This window comes from Chiroxiphia lanceolata, chromosome 6, assembly GCF_009829145.1.
Source record: "Chiroxiphia lanceolata isolate bChiLan1 chromosome 6, bChiLan1.pri, whole genome shotgun sequence".
Classification (NCBI taxonomy): domain Eukaryota; kingdom Metazoa; phylum Chordata; class Aves; order Passeriformes; family Pipridae; genus Chiroxiphia; species Chiroxiphia lanceolata.
Window position 1 is genome coordinate 26,519,517 of NC_045642.1, and position 21,076 is coordinate 26,540,592.

General features: G+C 40.4%; 2 protein-coding genes across 3 annotated transcripts in view; one reads left to right on the forward strand and one right to left on the reverse strand.

Annotated features, from left to right (window-relative positions):
- The window catches only part of ITPKA (inositol-trisphosphate 3-kinase A), a 41,532-nt gene extending 36,296 nt beyond the window's left edge, over positions 1–5,236 (forward strand). For both annotated transcript variants that reach the window (XM_032691447.1, XM_032691448.1), the window contains 2 exons: positions 318–389; positions 1,277–5,236. In XM_032691447.1, the coding sequence (XP_032547338.1) occupies positions 318–389; positions 1,277–1,480 (276 nt within the window). In that variant the 3' untranslated portion in view covers positions 1,481–5,236. The remainder of the gene's footprint in view (positions 1–317; positions 390–1,276) is intronic.
- Positions 5,237–7,664: 2,428 nt separating this feature from the next.
- The window catches only part of LTK (leukocyte receptor tyrosine kinase), a 95,535-nt gene continuing 82,123 nt past the window's right edge, over positions 7,665–21,076 (reverse strand). Inside the window, exons 23-30 of the mRNA XM_032692171.1 lie at positions 20,932–20,996; positions 18,243–18,372; positions 16,955–17,052; positions 14,769–14,861; positions 14,101–14,202; positions 12,542–12,676; positions 12,118–12,208; positions 7,665–11,391 (exon numbers count right to left, since the gene is read on the reverse strand). Of these exons, the coding sequence (XP_032548062.1) occupies positions 10,618–11,391; positions 12,118–12,208; positions 12,542–12,676; positions 14,101–14,202; positions 14,769–14,861; positions 16,955–17,052; positions 18,243–18,372; positions 20,932–20,996 (1,488 nt within the window). The 3' untranslated portion in view covers positions 7,665–10,617. The remainder of the gene's footprint in view (positions 11,392–12,117; positions 12,209–12,541; positions 12,677–14,100; positions 14,203–14,768; positions 14,862–16,954; positions 17,053–18,242; positions 18,373–20,931; positions 20,997–21,076) is intronic.

The following is a 21,076-nucleotide window of genomic DNA, read 5'->3' on the forward strand; positions in this document are numbered from 1 at the left end:
AAACATTTTTCTCTTTATTAAGAAGGAAAAAAACCACACGCAGAAAGCCTCACTGCATCCAAATCAAGACAGAGAAGTATGCTTGGTGTAACACATGCAGCAGAGGAACTGCAGTCTGTTCATTCACTATGAAAGCTTGCTGAAGTGTATTTTCAGATTGACTTTCAAATGATGAACCTGTTGTTTTGAAGACCTCTAGCCTAAAAGTTAATATGGTCTCTTCATTATATTGACTCTTGCAAACAGAGTATCTTTATTCAGTCTTCAGTTAAATGTTTATGGGTTGTTTGTTTTTTTTTTTTTTCTTCTTCCTTTAGAAAAAATACCTCAAGCGTCTGCAGGAAATAAATGTCATTCTTGAATCCTCAGACTTCTTCAAGCGACATGAGGTGAGCAGTGAGTGTAATGTTGTGGAGGTGCATTGCTTCTTCATTTGGTCATTCAGATGTACTTAAGAATAGCCTGGTGTATGAGTAGAAAGGAATTGGTAGAACAAAACTAATGTATGTTAACAACACAGATACCACAAAGCCTTGATCACAATGATACAGAAGATTAAACTAGTCAAGAAATAGTAAATCCTCCCGTCTTTATAATATCACAGCACTTATAACTCTGGGCCACTACACAGAGTGGTTTATTAGTACTGGTTTCCTGCAGTTTCTCTAATCTTGGTGTCTTCCGGTGGGAATCTTTACAGGGGAATGGCAGTGTGGAAGTTTGCATTTGGTACAATGGCATTGTTGTAGTTTGACAATGAGGGCTGTATTAGTTATAATGGATTTACATTGAAATACTGTATAATTCTGCTTTAGATGTTCTCCCTGTGTGCTTTGCTGTGCAGAAGGCATCATTAGCAATGTAAATTCTGCTTGTTACAGCTCAAGATTATGAGATTAGACATTTTATTTTACCTTGTTGATGTCCTCTTATCACTGGAGATATTTTTGTTAATCATGGATCATAGTCCGTCTTTGAAAATAGTCACTGGCCTTGCTGAATTGCTCAAATTGAGACCTGTTGCTAAGTGAGATGAAGAATTGCTTTTCTTCCCGTTGTCTACTGTGTCCATTTCTCATCTACATGCCCTTTTAGACCTTATTGATTGAAATGGTTATGCAAATGGGGCATGTAAGTTGTCAATGTATAAGTGCAGCCCAAAAGTGTGTTGGGTGACAGGTCATCTGAGGATGTCACCTGGTTATCAGGAAGTGTTAAGTGATGGGGGAGGGCTGAAGATGTATTTGTAACCTCATCATCTCAATCTGTCTTCCAGGTTGTTGGAAGTTCACTACTTTTTGTACATGATGGCAGTGGGAATGCCAATGTGTGGCTGATTGATTTTGGAAAGACTACCCTTCTCCCTGATGGGCAAACACTGGATCACAGAATCCCCTGGCAAGAAGGCAACAGGGAGGACGGGTACTTGTTGGGGTTGGACAATTTGATTGGCATCTTGGAAAGCATCACTGAAAGATGAGTTGAGAATGGCACAACACTTGCAGGGCTTCTCTGTAATTTTCTGCTTTACTGAAGTAGAAGAAAACTCAGTTAGAAGGAAACCTTTAAGTCCAAGCTCCTGAGGTCATCAGTGCAGAGGAAGCTACATCCAGAACCCAGCAGTTAGTGATCAAAATTACTTTGCATCAGCCCTCTATGGATGTAAACAAATAACTCCAGATTGGTCTGTATTGCACCAGATGAACTTGAGACTGGTCCTCAGAGAATGAAGTTCTCCATACTTGGGAATCACACCAGCATGAGTCAAGAGGTCTGTGTGGTAAACCAGAGTGATTGTGATTTCTGGCAAAATTGGACTCCAGATTACTTCTTAGTGAACCGGGGCAAGTGCTTGGGGATTCAGGACAGAAAAAACCCCATTTTTTCAGGGAACTGCATAGTTTTAAGACCAGATTGGTTTTTTCCTCTCTAATTCCAAGTCTTCTTGCGCCTGTGTACACTGTAGGTTGGACCAACAACTTCTATCGCATTGTGTTACAGTGTGAACTAGGTGGAAATGGGTGATAATCACAAGAAACCTGGAGCAAAGGGAGACAACAGTTTGTAGTGGCTTGATGTGGCTAACTGCTCTTGACCATTCCTCCTCTTCCCCACCCTAACCTTGCTTCTATCCAAGAACAGCCTTGGCTTTTTATGTAGCTTCTCGGGAGTTTACAAGTACTCTAGGGAGAGAATAAAATGGTCTCCAAAACCATTTTACTTTCCAGCTGGGTAGGCTGCTGGAAATGTTAGTAGCTTGGCAAGTTTGGCCTCTTGCAGCTGAACTGCAGTTCTGAAAATCACTAATGATCTTTCACACACAGATCAGGGAACTAAGTTTTTTTTTTCCCAAGGCTTGTTTATTTTTAAGGATAAAACCCCTATACACAAGCACACAGATGCACGCACTAGTAATCAACAACCAGTGTGATCTCTTAAGATCATGATTTGACTGTCTCCTAATATATGTGACTTCTTGGCCATGTTCCTGTTCTCAAATACAATGCTGCCACTTAAGTATGTAAACTGGCATGGCAATCAGGATGGTAATGTTTCTGCATTCACAGCATTACACAGTGATGAAATAATTCCCAGGCATCCTTCCTCCAAGGTATCAGATGTTAAATCCAGGCTGTTTGGGTGAAGGGATGTCAATATATCACATACTCTAGTCCCTGTCTGGAATTACAGGGTGATCTGTGATTAATTCTTCTTTTGCTGTGGTTCAGGCACAGCCACAGAAAATTCACAGTTTTTAGGTTAAGAAGATTGAAGTGTTTTCTTGTAATGGCTTCACATACCTTCTCCTTGGTTTCCTCTAGTCATTTGAACAGTTCTTTAAATACTAGCAGTGTAAATACTATCATTAATCTCATGTTCACTCACATTCCAGGTTTTAACATTAATAATGTGATGATGCAGTTTCCAAAATGTGGACTAGACTTACATTGCTACTTGATGGTTAATCCTCTTTCAACATCTAAAGCTAGTAATGCACTTTGATCAGAAATTGCCATCTTTTGCTGGTGTCCTGGGCTCAGGAGTGATTCTGAGAACTTCTGGATATATGAAGCTGACTCCATGCTTTGAGAAACTGCTACTTCAATAATAATCATTATCACGAGCATAAAAAACCCTGTAGAGTTCAGATCTGGAATGAAATCTATGTATAACGTTTGTTATTAGAACTGAAGAGCCTAAAATAATTTCTAAAATGAGATACTTTGGATAACACACTACTGTACTAAAAGATCAGTCAGATTTAGTTACTTTTTCATCACCTCTAAGCAAAACAGCAGTATTAAAAATTGAAGTTCAATTGTCACATAAAAGTTAGATGACTTAGAGTAGGTATTCTGTTAGGAAGTAATGACATGTGGAAGCATTTCATCCTAAAACAGAAATTGTCTGAAACTGGTAATTATTTTTGCAGTTCACTGCAAATTCAGATGACTTCTGTGGCCTCTCAGAGTCTCTCAGTTTTATATGCATGATAGCATGTTAATGAATTTTCCACTTAAAAGTTTCAGAGGGTTTACACTGCCTTTTTTTTTTTTTTTGAATTGACAGTGAGCACAGATATCATTCCAGATGCCTCCTAACTTTTGAACTGCTATGAGATGACAAATGAATAGCAAGTAAATAGGTCTCACAGGGAGGACTTTAGTAACATTACCTTTTTTATGAGACTTCAATTGCAAGCAGTCCTACCATAATAAAAAAAATTATTGAAGTTAGACATAACACTGTGAAGATATAATTCCTTTAGTGGTTTGCCTAATTAATCTTCAGAGTTAAATTTCTTTCTTCTGTTACCACACCTGTGAATCTTTTGCACCAGTGTAACTTATTTTCTAGCGGAGAGATTTAGATGGTAGAGGTTGATGTTCAAATGTCAGCTGAGAATTTAAGACAAACTTTTAGAATGACTGTTGGAAAGGTCAGGGAAAAATGAAAACCTCTGCAATAGCAAACCGTGGTCTGGAATCTCATTCTAGATAACACATAGTTCTAGCAGGTTAGTTTTGAAATGGCCTCTTTGCGTTGCTAAAGGATCAGAAAGGAAGAAATCACAATCATCTGCTGTTGTTATGGAAAGGAGAGAAGTAGGCAGCTTTTTTTGGTAAACTGCTAGGGGTAGGATTTCCAGCTGAGCACAGGAGTTCTAGGAGGGTGAGACTATGAGCTCATAAACAAACTACCACAGGGTATGTTAGGTACCTTGTTTCTCATCAGATGGACCAGAGGGTCTGTCTGTGTACACTCACTTGCTAGTGTGAGGAAGCCTTCTTTCACTATGGAGTAAGTTGCCTTGAATAAGCTTATATTTACCAGAGAGTCAATATGATGCATTTGCACAGACATGTAACATAGAAGAGCTGATGCATGATAACCAAGGTACTTGTTCACATGCAAATCCAGAGTGTAGTTCGTTAATGCATCTGCTGGGATAGTGCCTCACTCTGGAGACACTGAGTGTGTGTGTTTCCGCAGCATGGTAAGATATGCTGGCCCAGAGGCACTTTGGTGCTGAACAGCTGACCTCTGACTTAGGCACCAAGGTCTTTAAACTCACGGGTTAGATGCAGCAATGCTTACTGCTATAGCTGCTGCATTCCTGTTTGAATCTGAAAGTAGGACTTCTCTCCCTCAACTTGTCATTGACTTGTTTTTTCGGCCTTGCACAACTAGGCATCAGTTTTGTTCCCATTTTACAGATGGGAACAGTATCTACTTACCTCACAGGAATGGTGTGAGGCTGTCCTTCACTATTGCCTGCAAGATGCTGTGAGATCCTTTGGAGGAAGGTGCAATAGAGAAAGAAATGCACAAAGAGATACATCAGATAAGTTTAAAGATGTTGGGTGTTGAGGCCCCACAGGGATATAAATGTGGCTGAAATGTAATCAAAATGGTAAAAATTAAATCCCTCTGAATTTTGTACAGGGCAAAACTCACTTAATAGGATCCAGTTCCTATTAAAGGGAAAGATTTCAGTGGGAGTTGGACCAAACCCTTAAGTATCTCAGAGGGCTTTTGCTACCTTTTTTATTGCTGTTGTTATTATTTGTTATTCTTAAGGTACTGAGATCAAATGGCCTGTATCATCCACATGCATCAGTTCTGAACACTACAATGCAATGCTGACCATGGTCACTTTTGACATTGACTGTATTGGATGAGTGTTTGTTACTCTGAAGTGTGTATGCTACTAAATAAATGAGACTAAAGTAAAAAAAGCCACTGTGCTTTGGTCATGTTAGAATGGTATATTTTCTTCCAGAAATGCCTGAGGAAAGGGGCAAAAAACTATTTATTTCAATGTTTCTTTTGCTTTTAGTCTTTAGCATCTGGTATTTCCTAAAGCAAAACCAGCTCTAAGACAACTGGAAGCTAAACTGGAGCTTGATTCCAAACCCTATTGTATGTGTTAACTTTAGAATCTGATCCACACAAAGCTTGTTGGCTTCCTTCAAGGTAAATCTCAGTGAATAGCCTATAGCACACAAAAAAGTGTGCATAAAGAGGCACTTGTGAGACTCAGAGCAGTTAACTGTTCCACTGGGAAGTTTTGTATGGCCACAGGAAGGAACACTCAACATGCCAGGATCAGCAACACTTCTCAGCATGAAAGAGTGTATTCTTACCTGTGTGCAAAGTGTACTTAACAGAGAGGGAAGCGAATAACCACCATTAGTGTTTCTTTATTTTGTGTTGCAAATATAGAAGGATACAGTTGTCCAGCTTTAAATTGCATAGAAGCAGGCATGTCATCTACTTATGTACAGTAGTCACCCAGAAAGGTAAGTTGACAAGAAGTGCTTCCATGGTCAAAGGTAATGACAAATCAAAACAAATTCAGATAATGTGATGGGAAGATGTTAGACATGATATCACTAAAGTCTCTGCATCAGATTGAGAAGGGTGGACAGCCAGGAGGAGAGAGCACAGCCATGGTTACAGGAGAAACAGTCTTACAGAGCTCTGCTGCTCAAGGGTCTAAGGAGGTGTGGTCCCTGGCCGACACAGCTGTGGAGATGCAAATACATTGGGGAAAACTGTACTTGCAGCAGCAGCATTTTCTTCTCTTTTGAGTAAGTAGGGGGAGTGTACTGGAGGTGGAATAAGGTACACTTGCAAAAGCTCTTAATTATTTTATTAGTCCTGGAAAGCTTTCTTAGTGCACACCTGCCCAGTTGAGAAATTAGCTCAGGAAAAGGGTTGATATGAGGGAAACACTTTAAATGTGTATAATTAAAAATTCTTTTTCTTTAAAGGGAAAAATGAAGATGCAAAGCACTTAAATTGAGATTAAAAGTAACCAAGAAATCAGAAGCAGGAATATTAACAAACATGAAAAGAAAGCAGAGAAAGACAAAATGAAATTTGCATTATTTTGTTGATAAGTCCCTTCTTTAAAATGTAAGTATGAGGTTTTATGAAGCAACATAAGGTACTAATGCTGAACCCAGAAGAAAAAACAACTCTATACACTCAAGTGCAAAACCAATTTGCTAACGTGTTAAAAGACACTTCTCAGGAAGAGCAATTGATAATAACCCTATAATGGCTGATTTTGCAGTGGGAAGTGTTGGAAGACTTTTTGCATGGATAACAGGACTGAATTAATCCCAGATTTCCAGCTCATGTCATTCCTCTAGGAAACAAAATTGTGTTTTGTCTTTCAGTTACCAAAGTAATCTAATTTTGACGCTATGGTTTATCTTGTTGATTATGCGCTAGAAGTGTCTCCTGAAAAAATGGTTTCAAGCAAGTTATATTTTGAAATGATAGCAATTGAGCATAATGAAATCTCTGAATGTATGAAGTAAGTTTCAGAATTTAAGGACTAAAGGTTGTAGTGTGTGTGTCATTGTTATTTTTCTTTTCAGATAATATGGTTTGGACAGCATGTAGCATTCAGCATCACAACAGAAGCAATTTCAACATTATTTCCTCCAAGATATTAATTAAAAATTAATTATCTGTGAGGGTTTTTAAAAAGCAGCTAAAAAAAACCTGTTGCAGGTCAAGGTTCATGGCAACTATGCTGACAGAAGATTGTTCCGTTTGAGAGAGTTAAGAGCTTGTATAAATCTAAGGTTGCTAATGCAGAGGCTTTTAAAATTCCCAGCTCTTTCTTTTAGTGCCCATTTGGTATCTGCAACTCCACATCCTGTCTTGTTAGAAGAGACTACATCTGCCTTAGTACAGCCCTGAGCTACATGTTGTTGAAAACCATCAGAGTATGTCTAGGAAATAAATTATCAATTCATGCTCACTCAGTTCTTACAGTTGCTCTTCAACACCCCACTCTTGAGCACTCTTAGAGATAAGCTCCTGGTCAGGATGGAGTTCTGTTCTGCCTCAGTGCAGCTTTGTCTATGTGTTTCCTGTACTACCGTCATACAGCTATTCAGTAAAACAGGTATTTGTGCAAAGTGCTGGACTTGCATTCTGTTTATGAAGTGAAGCACAGCTGCAGTCAGGATTGCCTATGGCACTGGTAATACAACTGTGCTCTTCCCTCACTTCACTTTTCAATGGCTTACCTAGTTTTATCACTATCAGCCTTTCTAAAATTTGTGACTTACATTGAGGCAAGTGCTGTGTGTGAGGAAGACACAGCTACCACATATGGACAGCAGAGAGTCCACCTGCTTCTCACTGCAATCTTAGGGTGTTGTTAGGTTATTTTATGAAGTAGCAGGCACAAGACAGTTCTTTGTATTTGTAATGTAAAAAAGTCTGTGGGAAGAGAAGGTGGTATAGTTAACTTCTCATGGCTTCTGAACAAGTCTCTTGCCACCAATTTCCCTTGCTGATGGGTAAGGAGAAAACAGTCATAATGGGCCTGCAAAAGCATGATCATGACCGCCAGTGCTCTGCTCAGGACAGAGCCTGTTACAAACAAGGGTTGAAAAGTGAGCTGGCATCATGTCCACTGCAGCTGAGCCACTCTCCTGTGGCCTTATCACATATTCAGGGAGGAGGCAGCTGACTTGCTGATACCAAGTCACAACTGTTGGAGAGTTTAATAGGTCACCTTTGGGGGAAAAAAATACTAATGCATAAACCGTGAGACTAATATATTCTGAAAGGTAAGGATAAACTGATGAAATTCCAATTAACTAAGAGTAGATGTATTGATTTTTGACTGGAATGTTCCAGAGGTAGCCATTCTGAAACATGACCAAAAATGTTAGGCTCTGCAACAGGAAAGAATGAGAAAATTTCTTGCTAAATGGGCTCTTCTGCCTCATCTAACTGGGCTGTAGCAACTCCTGGATGTAAGATAGCACAGGTGATAAGCTAAATGTGAGAGAAGCCAAGAGAGCTAAAGCAAAGGTGAAAGGGAAAGAAGGGCAGGAGGCAAGGCCAGCCGTCTCCCTTGGTCACTAAGCTCCTCAGTGCTCACACTACTACTGGAATTCACCCCACACAGAGGGACCCCTGTCTTCTGACCATCTGTCATTTTACAGCATAGATTTGGAATTATTTCCGTACCATACAGGTCATTGCTGAAAGGTGGCTGTCATCACCCTTTGTGTCTGGAAATCACAGAAGGTTGGTGTTAAAAGGCACCTCCAGAGATCATCTAGTCCAACCCCTCTGCTAAAGTAGGTTCCCCTTGAGCAGGTTGCACAGGATCACATCCAAATGGATTTTGAGTGTGTCTGGAGAAGGAGACTCTTCAGCTTCTCTGGGCAACCTCTTTCAGTGTTCTGTAACCCTCAAAGTAAACAAGTTTTTGTTCTTATTTGGATGGAGTGTCCTGCATTTCAATTTGTGCCTGTTGCCCTTTGTCCTGTTGCTGGGTACCACTGGAAGGAGTCTGGTCCCATCCTCTTGACACCTGTTCTTAAGATATTTTTATGCACTGAAATGACATTATATAAAACTAGTCATTCTAAAGTCAAAGGCCTAAAACTATAGAAAGTTTGGAACAGATACAAAGTCAGATCAACAAAGCATAAACCTGGGGCAAGAATGCATTTCACTGAGGGTGGATTCACACTCTTCACTCTGTGCTTTTCTTTACCATAGCTCAGTAGTGTCCATCCCTAAATGATGTAAAGGACAGGAAGCCTGTGTGGTCAAAGCAAACCCTCTCCTATATAACGCATATCTTCAGACTGTACATACAGCTGACCACTAGGCGTAAAGCATGCACCAGAGAACCTCTTACCTCAGAAAGAAACTAGAGTAGTCTACAGCTGACATCTCACCACCCAACTTGATTACGCAGAAAGGTAATGTAATTTGCCACTGTAGGTTGGCAGTGTGACATTCAGGAGTGGTAGAAGGACAGAATGCTTCCAAGACTGTTCAGACTTAATCCAAATTCTTTGCCTTTTCTGTCTCATTATTTTGCAGGCTTTAACCAGTAACCATCAGTTTACATCCTAAGCAACCAAAGAAAGCCTTAGAAATGAGCTGTCTTCAAAACAAACAACTACCTTTACCAGAAGGTCTGTGTGCTGTGTTTGCTAGGCAAGGAAAAATTATGACCTGCTCACCTGTATGAAGCAAAGTCATGGTTTTAGCTTTCTCAAATGGTTGAGCTACTCTACCTTCCTGTATAAAGAGCACCCCAAGTAGTGTTTGCATTAGGTTTCCCTTCACTCTGCCCTTCCTTGTCATGACTTACTTTCTACCTCAGAGACGTGGGTGTTAAAACCAAGAACTCCAGTACACCAAATGCTAGACAGTCACCCAGGAACCTCAGCTTAATGCTTACCAACATAGCACAGGGAATTAATCCTGAATATCAAAGTTCTTACAGAAATTAAGTTCATCTCAAGTAAAGTCCATTAGAAGATAAAGACAGTCCATTTCTCATCACGCCATGCAGCTCTTGCTTTCTTGAAAAACCACCTGCCCCTTCAGTGCCAGGAGCTGTGAGGAGAGCTACACCATGAGGCAAGCAGCACATTTCCTTCACTATTCCAAGGGATACTATCAGCTCCACCAACTACTGCTTTTTTAATGGTAAATTTGTTTTCCTCTTCATTGCTTGTTTTCAAAGCACATGGTCAGAGGAGTCTGATTATTTTTTTTTTCATCTTTCCTACTGCTTCCAATTTGAGCAATAGCTTTCACAAGGTCTACTAATAAAACAGATAAAAATGTGTCTGCTATTTTTTTTTACTTCCCATATACTACATGAGAATTGGTAATTCATCAGGACTGTAAAAAGCTCTCAGGAATGTAGCAGCCTTTGCATTTTGGTTGCTGCTGGCACAGCACATGTTTTTGGATTCTTCAGTCAGAAAGAAAAACAACCTGTATTGGTCATTATTTCCATCCAAATGCTGCAGCTGGATGGTAGGTTCATTTCTTTTCACCTGAGCATATTGAGGAGGACTCTATTCCCTAGGTATTCAGAGAAATAATGCCATTGTTCTCCACCTCTAAGCTGGAACACATTTGAAGGACAGAGATAGAAATACAACTATCTTTAACGATCTGGGGATCCAGCAGGTAGATGGAGGAAGCAGAACATTGCTGATGTTGAAACTTCACCCATCTGAAGGAGTTAAAATGGAGGAAGTGAAATAGGAAGCACTCCTTCCTGACACACACATTCTCTGATCTTGGGAAGAACCATTTCTGCTATACTGGAGTAACACTCAGGTCATCTGACAAAGACAGACCAGAGTCCCTCTCTCTTGATGTTTTCTCTGTTTTATAAAAAGAGTTTTCATCTCTGTGCAAACTGGAGCTTCTTAGCACAGCTGCTCTGACTTCTGCTAAAGCTAATGGCTGGTGGTCAGCACTATAGCACAGGTCATCGTAAGCATAATTTGCATTGCCACAGGGGAAAGTCTGGAGTTTCACCAGTTCTATCCCACTGATATCCAGGTGAGGACAGTTGCTTCGACTTGGAGACGCTGGAGATGTCCGAGAGCTAGGAGAACTGCAATTCCCATCAAAGCCTGAATCTTCCCGCTCTGGATTTGCTTTGAGCTTGGAGCTGGGGCTGAAGTGACAGATATTCTCTAGCACCCATGATCCATAGGTTGGGTTCCAGAGATTTTTTGTTTTGTTTTTAGGTCTGTGGGCTGCTGGATTGGTGAGGTCTAACTTCTGGTTTGATGTCTGCTGCAACCACGACCCGCTGTTGAAATCACTGAGACATGGCAGGCTGGGCCCTCGGGCAGTCCGGTTGCTCAGGTTCTCCACCAGGAGCTCTTGTGGGCATTGTACAAGTTTGTGTCCAGCATGATGAGATTCCATTGTTTTAGGTGTTGTCTGAGGTGTGAGAGAAGGGCTTACCAGCAGCGGCACTATCCCACTGGAAATGTTTGGGCGGATGACCATACTCCCTTCATCCTCTGGTGTGGGGCTACACTCCATGGGCAGCTCAGTGTTGATCACATCAGGGTCCTTAAAAGTAGAGACAAGAATCAGTTACACCTCCAGGGTGATTGTCACATCTGCACTTTAAAAGAAATAGCTATGAGATTGAAAAAGGTTTTGGCAGAGATTGCCATCAGGTTTGGGCAATATTCCTACACGTTGTAAAAGGTGCTATGTTCCACCTGGATGTCACATGCTGTTGGGAGTTGCAAAAATGCTCTCTTATCTATATGTTTCCTTTGAGCAGAGGCTGTGCTTTATTGAAATCAGTGGCTAATCTGCGGGTCACTAGTATAAAATTTCTTCTTTGGGAAGTTGGATCTAGACCTGTAGCTATAAATGCTACTAAATGGTGAACTCAGCATGCCATTTCATTCCCCCTCTCAACTCCATAACTATTCAGCTATGGCTTTTGAGCAACATTAGGCAAGGTCAGAATATGGACCTTGAAAAAGATTCTAAGTACCTCATCATGAAATGAAGGACATTTTGCTACTGAACAAGCTGAGAGCTAATGGCATCCACTTGCACAGGAACAGTATATTTTCATTTTGGCTGGGCTGAAGATGGGAGAGTGAGGATGGATACTGAAAAAGAGCAGTTGAGCCAACAGCACCACCACAACTGGGAAAGTAATTCTATCAGTCTTTCAGGACTCTTCACTTGTTTTAGGGACTAAAGCTAATGAGCTAATGTCTTTGGATAGTTGGCATTCCGTGGATTATCATCCTCCTAGATACCAAAGAGCAATACCTGTGTGCAATATTTGATTCTTTCCAGGATGGTAGAGAAGTTTGGCCGATACTCTGGGCTGTGCTGCCAGCACTGCGTCATGATCCGGTACCTTAAAGTAAAAGTTAAAAAAAAAAAAAGAAAAAAGAAAAAAAGAAAAAAGTATTGATCAAGAAAGATAATTACAAAAAAGTGTCTCAGTATGAAGTGATCACGGGTGCAAGGAATGGCACTTGGTAAATGACCCAAAGAAGGAGAACAAAAGTGGATATGTCATCCCTGAATCTTGTCTCATTAGGGAACTACTACTTAAAGTAAATCCTATAGTGCTCTTAGCTGTATATAAGAGGCAATAGCTCAAGAGACATTTAGTAATACCCACCTGACACTGAGGGCAGTCACCATTCTGCTACACCTTGACTTGTGAGAGTAAGGAAATACTTACACTGGTCCTGGGCAGTTTTTTGGCGGATCCATTCTTCCTCCACTGGTGACAAATTCCAGCACTTCCTGGTTGGTTTTGCAAGGGTAGGGCATGTAGCCTAGAGAGAAAATCTCCCAAAGCAGCACACCAAAGGACCTGTGTCAGAAACCAACCAACAATGCCGATTAGTTTTCATTGGTGCTCCACAAACCTAGCATGAAGCTGTGTAGGTAACATCACAGCAGTAACCTTGCAAAGGTGCAGTCCAACCACAGTAATGTGCAATTAGTGTGATTATGAGTCAACTTTTACAAAAAAAAACCCCAATCAAAACCTTTGCTCAAGCTCCAAGACTGTGAGGGTATAAAATCCCAGGCTTTCCTTTGTTTGAGGTCCCTCTTTGGAGGCACCAACTGGAGCTCTTATTTTGTTTTTACACCATAATTAAATTATTTTAAGGATCCAGACATCTGAGACTCTGCTATGGGAAACCTGGGGCTGAGTTGGTGAGGAAACCTGGTCTAACTGTGTGAGTGTGGTGTATGTAGCTGCCAAGGGGCCTTTTTGGAGCTTAAGTGGTGCGAGTGTGACTGCCAGCATGGCTCCTGGATGGTCGGACAGGAAGATTTCCTTGACAATTGAATGAGTGTTTGGGAACAAGCTGCTCAAGAATAAAATCAAGTAAGAGACATCCAAAGAAACTGAAAGGCAGCGGCATTTTTTTGTTGTTGTTCTGATTAGGTGGTTCTCCTTTTTTACATCCACGGGTTAGATAGGCACTGCCACTGGAAATTATGTAGAACCAGACACAGGGAAGTCAAGAGGATTCTGCCAGAACTTCAGCAGGGTCAGAATTTTAAGAGTCACTATTTGCTGCAAAGGTCAAAGTAATTTCCAGTACATGCATGTTACTTATAATAGCTTATTACAGGAACTGTGGCACTTTCCTTCAAAATACTTAGTACTGGCTGCGCACAGTTAGGCACTGATAAGCAATCCTGTGTCTTCCGGCATCGCTAACTTCAGGAAACTGGGTCAGTGTGGCATTTAAGGGAATGTCTCAGTACAGTATATTGAAGAATCTACTGTACAGAGAAAGAGGCATTCTTAAGCAACTGGAAAGCTTCCATTATCCAGCAATGTGCATGAATATACAAAAGAGTAATACTGGGTAGTACAGAGAGTCACTTACTTAAGAGGTATTTAAGCAGGCCTTGTTACTGAAGAAAACTGAGCAGCAAATACTGAGGCCTGAGGAAAATGTCTGATGGTATTTCTCTGGATTTTTAACTGAGACTTCTAGAGAATCTAATCTGCTTTCACTTCTCACTTCTTGATTGGCTTCATATGATACTCTACATTTATACATGGGAAGTTTTTGTTACCTTCATTTACATTAGACTTCTTAATTCTTTTTAATTCTTTAGTCATGCTTCTGCAGTGGGAAGACTTCTCATATTTTTCTAGGAAATTCTGTCATTTTTTTAAGGTTCCTACTGAGCAGACAATTTTTTTCTTGAGCAGTACCTTTATTGGTGCTGATCAGTGAGTAGCAGAAGTGATTAAAAGACATTTATTACCAGGTGTCAGTCTTGGAGGTGAAAATACCCTCTAGAAAAGCTTCTGGTGGCATCCACTTTACAGGAAGCATAGCTCTTCCTCCCTTGCGGTAGTAACTTGCTCTGGGAAATATAAAATGCACAGCATGAAAGGGCTTCGATATATAAAAGATCTTATCACCACAGTAACATCAACTGGGGAGTGCCTACGGCAATGGGGGGCCAAGTGAGAAAGAGGAAAAAAGTCATAAACACAAATAGTGCATTGGAGCAGTGTTTTCTATCCTCTTTGCAACTGAGATGGAAACTGAGGATGTTTAGGTGCACAGCTGAAGACATCAAACTTGGCAGGGTGTTGATGCAGCAAGTCTTCTTGATATAATAAACTGAGAATTATGGTTGTTGTGCGGTATTTTAGTTTAAGATTACTTATGATCAACTAGATAATAAATTTGTCTATGCTTGGTTTAATGTCCACATATGTTTGCATTTTCCTGGGGCCACAGTTGAAGTGGATCGGCTTGTAAGCATGGATGTGGTAATTTACAGCCTGTTAACACCAGTTAGTTAACTGGTCATCAAAGTCAGACATATAATGGATGGTTCCACTGCTTTACCGGGAAACAGTTCAAATTGGTCAAAATGATACAAATTACAGAGATACTGGACTCAAATTGTCTTCCACTTACCTGTAAATATCCCTGGCCATCCCGAAGTCACCGATTTTGGCTATTCGTCCTGCTCCAGTACAGGTCAAAAGGCAATTCCTTGCAGCTATATCTCTTAAAAAAAAAAAAATCTAATTCAAAACTCTTAAGCAGCTAAAAGAATAAAGAAAGAACATTAGACCTTGTCCTGCAAGTCTCAGTTGAGTCATCTTTACACAAATGAGAAGAGCCTTGTTAAAAAAAGAAATAATTCCAGCTACATTATAATTTTTATTAACCGCAATTCTTAAACTGCATTTGCATTATGTTTTCTACCCAGTGTTTTCCAAACACTCCTTACTCCCATCTTCTTTCACTAAGGCAGAAAACAGCATGAGTGTTAGAAGAGGGAAGATATCTCCCATGAAATCAAGCAAAACTCCATACGGGAGCAGCTACTTGATGGGTGCAGGTTTACCTTGTGAGAAATGGCAGTGATGCCTTCCTGGCCACAGCTGAAGGATTTGTGTTCATTTTAAATATGCATTCTGAAAAAAACCTCATTAAAAATCATAGCACTATGGGAGTCCTGTTGACTGCCAAAAAAAATGAGCTCCTTGAACAACTCATATGTTTCTTCCCATTGCCAGCCTTGAAAAATCCTTCAGGATTTGGAAATCAGGCTCAATTTTCTCTTCCATTATCAGCTGTGACTCCTAGATGACAATACTTGTCCTTAGTGACCTCTCTGCAACCCCACTACATTACTTTTCACCCCTAGGATACTTGATATCTATAATGATATCCTTCACTTCCCAACCCACTCTAAGGAATAGTGTCAGACCACTAAAAATACTAATACAGAACCTGAATGAAATTCCTTCTATACTGATTTCCTGAACTGTTGGCAAAACAAAATTAATCCATTCCCAGGTTGCTTATGTTAGAGGTCTAATAGTTCAGAAACTGACCCAAATGGTTTTTTTTAAAGTGATATGATGCTGTTAAAAGGATATTACTATTACTGTAAGAATTTTTTAAAAATAATACCATAGCAATTAACTCAGAAGTTTTCAATTAAAATACTGATCCTCTCTTGTAATTATTAAGAGATCCAAGACCCAAAACTTGTTGCACATTCTTACTGCTCTTTTTTAGTGACAGAAAACTCTAACACTTTTTCACATGAACTTCTTTATTGTTCCAATGTAAAGTAGCCTGAAAACTGTTTCATGTGATCTAATCATGAAGCCATAACATATTAACATACCTCAACCTCATGGCCTTTTGCTCTGATTGCTGCTTGCCAGTTGCTTCCCTATGTTTCTCCAGTCTCTACCCACTCTAGCCTATTTCTGTCTGTTTGCTATGTGCAATGTCATGCATATGTACATGTGCTTGTGCATGTGGGTGAATCAGTTCTCAACTCGCAGATCTCTAGACTGTATGTCAGTTTAGTTAAAGCCTGTGTGACCCTCTTGTGCGGGTCTCTCCTCTGCTTTACATATAAGGACTGAACTCAGCATGCAGTTCATAGTAAGGAATTCAGTTGTATGCTATGCCTGGGAACATTATGAGCTGAAACAGTTCATAGTCTGAAGCAAAGGAGTCCAGTGTCCAGCTGGGAGTTAAGGATACCTAAAATAACTTTTACCTCTTCTATAATATTTTATTCTTATTTGGAGCCTGCCATATCATCAGGTTTTTGCTCTACAAAAGAGGGAATAAAAAGTGTGAACAGACAAATATGGGCTTCCCAAGACCACACAGCAGGTCAGCCACTGAGCTGTGTTTTTATCTCCTATTATCCCTGTTCTACTCTTCCCTAGTCATTACCTCAAACATGATGGGCTGTTCTGTCCTGGTGGGATAGGGAAAGCATTTAAGTTAGGGAGATCAAACAGCCAACACAGAGTGACACTACCATCTAGTGGACTACAGGGCTCATCTCGAATGTCTTTGCATTGCAGGCACCTGAAAATTAACACTTAAAGCTGCTCACTTTGAACGGAAGGCTCCTTTCTCCCCAGCAGTGCAAAGAACGGTGCAGAACCTAACTCCTAACAAAAACCAGTGAGGCCCTCCTGGGCATCTAGGCACAAGCCTGTGTTGGTAGGGGAAATATCTTTCTCCCCCCTGGAGATTAGTCCTGTCTAATCCACTGCAAATTAAATCTGTGTGAGTCTCATGCACCTTGAGATACATCAAAAGGGACTGTTTCTCCTCACCTGTGAATGAAATGATTCTCTTCCAGATATTTACAGCCGCAGGCAATATCCCTAGCTATGTTCAGCAGGTCCTGCATTGTTAGCATGGATGGCCGATTCTGGAAAAAGACACATGAAAAATAGTAAGGGCAGAATAGTGGAACAGAAGAATATAGTTCAGCCAGGGGATAAACAGAGAGGGGCAGAAAAAGGGGAAGGGAGAAACATACATTCAGGATGGTGGGAGGGTTAAATGAGTTGAGCAAAGAGGAACATAAGCAGATAAAAGCAGAGTGTTAGAAAAGTTAAGACTTTCAGAAAATTTCCCCTCTCTTGAGCATGGCACATGAGTGCAAGTTGGTGAGAGATATATGGCCTGGCCTGAATAGCCTAGTAAAGGGTAAATCAAAAGACGAACAGGTTTAAAAGGTAAGATGGAAGAGAAAAAAATCCACTCACTTATAAAGAGTGAGTCAATAAACTATCAACAGAAATTAGCACAGGAACTCAGAGAGAGAGCAAAGATGGTCGAGCACACATCTCTGCACCAACAGTCAGCATTCATCAACATATCTGTTCTTGCAGAACAGCAATTACCCTCAGGAGCAGTATGCAAAAAAGAGATGCTTTACCACAGGACTCCAGGACTGGTACTAACCTTTCACCATCTGCACTTCCCTAGCTAAGAATAATAAACAAATGTTTCTCCAGGAGCCCTGCTTATTTTCACCCCACCATTTATTTATCCACAGGGAAATTTTCTCTGTTTTTCTAGGAATTTCTTTATTGCTCTCAGGAAGGGTGGGGAGAAATTTTTACACAGTTGATCAGAAATCAGAGATATATCAAATAAATTAGGCTCAGCTCTTCAACTAGTATAAATTTGTTCATCTCCATAGGGTGCTGATGCACACCTGCTGAGGACCTAGTGCTATGAATTCCCATTATTACGTATTAGTGTTATAACTTCAGTTCCTCATGTACCATCACAGTGCACAGAAAACAGGCAGACATTGAAGAAAGCAAGCCCCTTAATTTGTAGACCAGTTGACAGAGAACTCTGGAATGGCAGGACAGGATTTTACTCTTTCCTCCTCAGTTACTTATAGCCTGCAGTTCTGGCCTTGCTTTCATTTTGTCTCACTGATGCCTTCTTACTTCAACAAAACAGACGTAGGTATCCAGAAATCTGTAGGAGCTGGGACACACACACAACCTAGCTTGACTTCAGTACCTTTATCCAACTCATAAAAATATAAAACCAGTCATACTAAAGTGAACCAGAAGCCTAGCAGGGAAGTTATCTCACCATCCTGGGTCGATTCTGCCGAAGAAAGCTCTTCATATCTCCTCCAGCCATGAGCTCAAGCAGGATGAAGCGAGGCAGCGTCTGTAGGCTGACACCAATGCACTGCACGATGTTCTGGTGATTGAACTTACTGAAAGCCAACGGCAGAGCAACATGGAAGGGAAAGATAGCGTTAGTACCTGGCCATCATCCATCACACTCTCACTGTGCCTTGATCTTTGACAACCAGTATTGAAGCAAATCCTCATACGGTACAAATTACCAAGTGAACTTCAGCCATATCAAAATGCCTCTCTGGTTATGACAGTTCCAAGACCAGGGTTGTGCCTGGTTTTGCCCATAGAAAGCCTTCAACAGAAGGTATGAATAGCTAAAAGCAAAGCAGAGCCTTCTGTCTGTGAAGATAGAGTTTAATGGACTCACTGACTGAAAGAGGAGAGTGACATCAGAGGGATAGGAAAGTTAAGCACGCAAATTTTATTGGCATTTGTGAAAAAATGTCTTGACTGATAGAGATTTTAATTCAGCATTGGTTATTTTAAATATAGTGCCATCTAGCTTGGTGGACTCAGTTCTCTATTTAGTCTGCCAAAGAAGGACTCAGTTCATATCTACTGCAGCATCTGCTTATGTGGTGGCTTTCTGCTCTTTACAAAAGAAAGCTGAGGTTGTCAAAAAGCTCAATAAGATTCAGTCATTAGACAGCAACATCTTCCCTTAGATAGTGATTACCTGGATAATACAGGAACTAAAAATAGAAAGGAAACTGGGGAAGAGAAAGAGTTGTGTGCTACTAAGTGAATCAAGGCACCGTGTAATTGATTAAAATTACTCTTTAAAAAAACATACATCAATGTTACTTCCTGTTCAGCTGCCAAAGTTCTTGCAGACTGTAGGAAGTGGCTCTATATCATGAGATTCATACTTTAATGGTAGAAAACAAGCATCTAGATATGAGCTGGGCCAGACAATGACAAGAGGAACTTCATGTTGCACAAATTCAAAATGTATAAATTCTGATGACTTACAATGAACCCTGACGATACTACTATTTTAAAGCCACTCTTGACTATACTGTTGTTTTAAGTTATGTATTCGTGTTAATGTAAATTCCAAAACTGGAATACTTAAACTACAGATGGTAGTAGGAATGGCTGTCTATTATCTTTTCCAGGCAGGTTTTATAGATCTTACAGTTCACTGTGAGAAGGTCATGCAGATGGGACCTTATAGAGGTTCTGTTAAGCTTGCAAAGGTATCAAAAGCCAAAACACATCTAAGAAAAGTGGATGCACTGAGAGAAGGACTTTGTTCCACCTGTGCAAGCTACACAGACAGAGCCATATTCACTACCTTATCCCTGCAGAGGTTTCAGAATATATCACTCAGCTATTTTTGTGTAAAGAAAGGGTAAAAGCCTTCACTGCAAAAAGTGCTTTCTTATGGCAAACAGTTCTGCAGATAGGAACAGCAAAAAAGCTGCTCATACACTTAGCTACTGACTGAAAACCACAATGAGAAAAGCTTTTCACAGTTTCTCCTTCAGCTGCCAAATCTGCTCCTATAAAAACTCTTAACTTTATTTGCAAGAGATAATATAGCTTAAGCCCTAGCACCTCAGCCTAAAAAACGTAACTCCCTGGCACAAAGCCAGTACTGGTATTGGTCTTGCAGAGGCTGAACACCTCAGTGACTGCACAGGTGGCTCTAATCTTTATCTTTCCTATTGCATTCCAATTCATCATTGAAAATTTGCTTAGCAAGGGCTTTGGGACATGAATTATATTTATTAAGACGGTAACAGGATTCTTTGAAAAGAGAAATATTTCAAATGCAGAACATATTTGTAAAAAATGTTGTACCTTCTTACTCCTCTGAACAAGACCAACCAACAGAAATTTTGTTAAATTGTTGTAATGTTTTTGGGTGAGATAGAGTTACTTTTCTTCACAGTAGCTCATGTGGTGCTATTTTGGATTCGTGATCAAAACAGTGTTGATTACACATTGGTATTTTAGCTACTGCTGAGCAGTACTTACACAGCGTTAAGGTTTTTCACACACACATCTCCCTCCCCCTCAGTGAAAAGACTGGAGGGGAACAAGAACTTGTGAGGGGACACAACCATTACAGCTGGCCCCAAGTGACCAAAGGGATATCCCACACCATATGGCATCATGCTCAGCAATGAAAGCTGGGGAAAGAAGGAGGAAGGAGGGGAAGGGTCATTCGGAGTTTGGCATTTTTCTTCCCAAGTAGCTTTTACACATGATGGAACACCATTTTCCTGGAGATACCTGAACACCTACCTGCCCATGGGAAGTACTGAATGACTTTAAAATTGCTTGCCTTGCACACACATATTTTGCTTTATGTGTTAAACTGTTTTTATCTCAACAATGAGCTTTTTTTCCCCTTCTGATTCTCTTCTCCATCCCACTGCTGTGTGGGGCCAAGCTGCCTGCTGGCATTAAACCACAAGAGATGGGCAACAAAAGAACCTGAGTTATCTTTTTTGAGATAAACAAGTAGTTGAAACCAGTAACTTGTATGCTACTAAAATGCCATCTGGTGAAAAATAAGACTGGATTTAATTTCTGAACAAAGCAAGTGGATAAATGATTCTATGATGACCTGCATTACTCTTTTTCTCCCTGCCCACCATCAGTAGAAAAACCTTAAACTATACCTGATAATCAATGCTTCCATCAGGAAATCCATCTCATCTTGCTCAGAGCAGACTTCTGGCAGGGTCTGTTGAGAGGTAAAGACAGCGAGGGCCATCCGACCAAAGAATTGAGAATATTTAGGTGACCACCAAAGAAAAAAAGAAA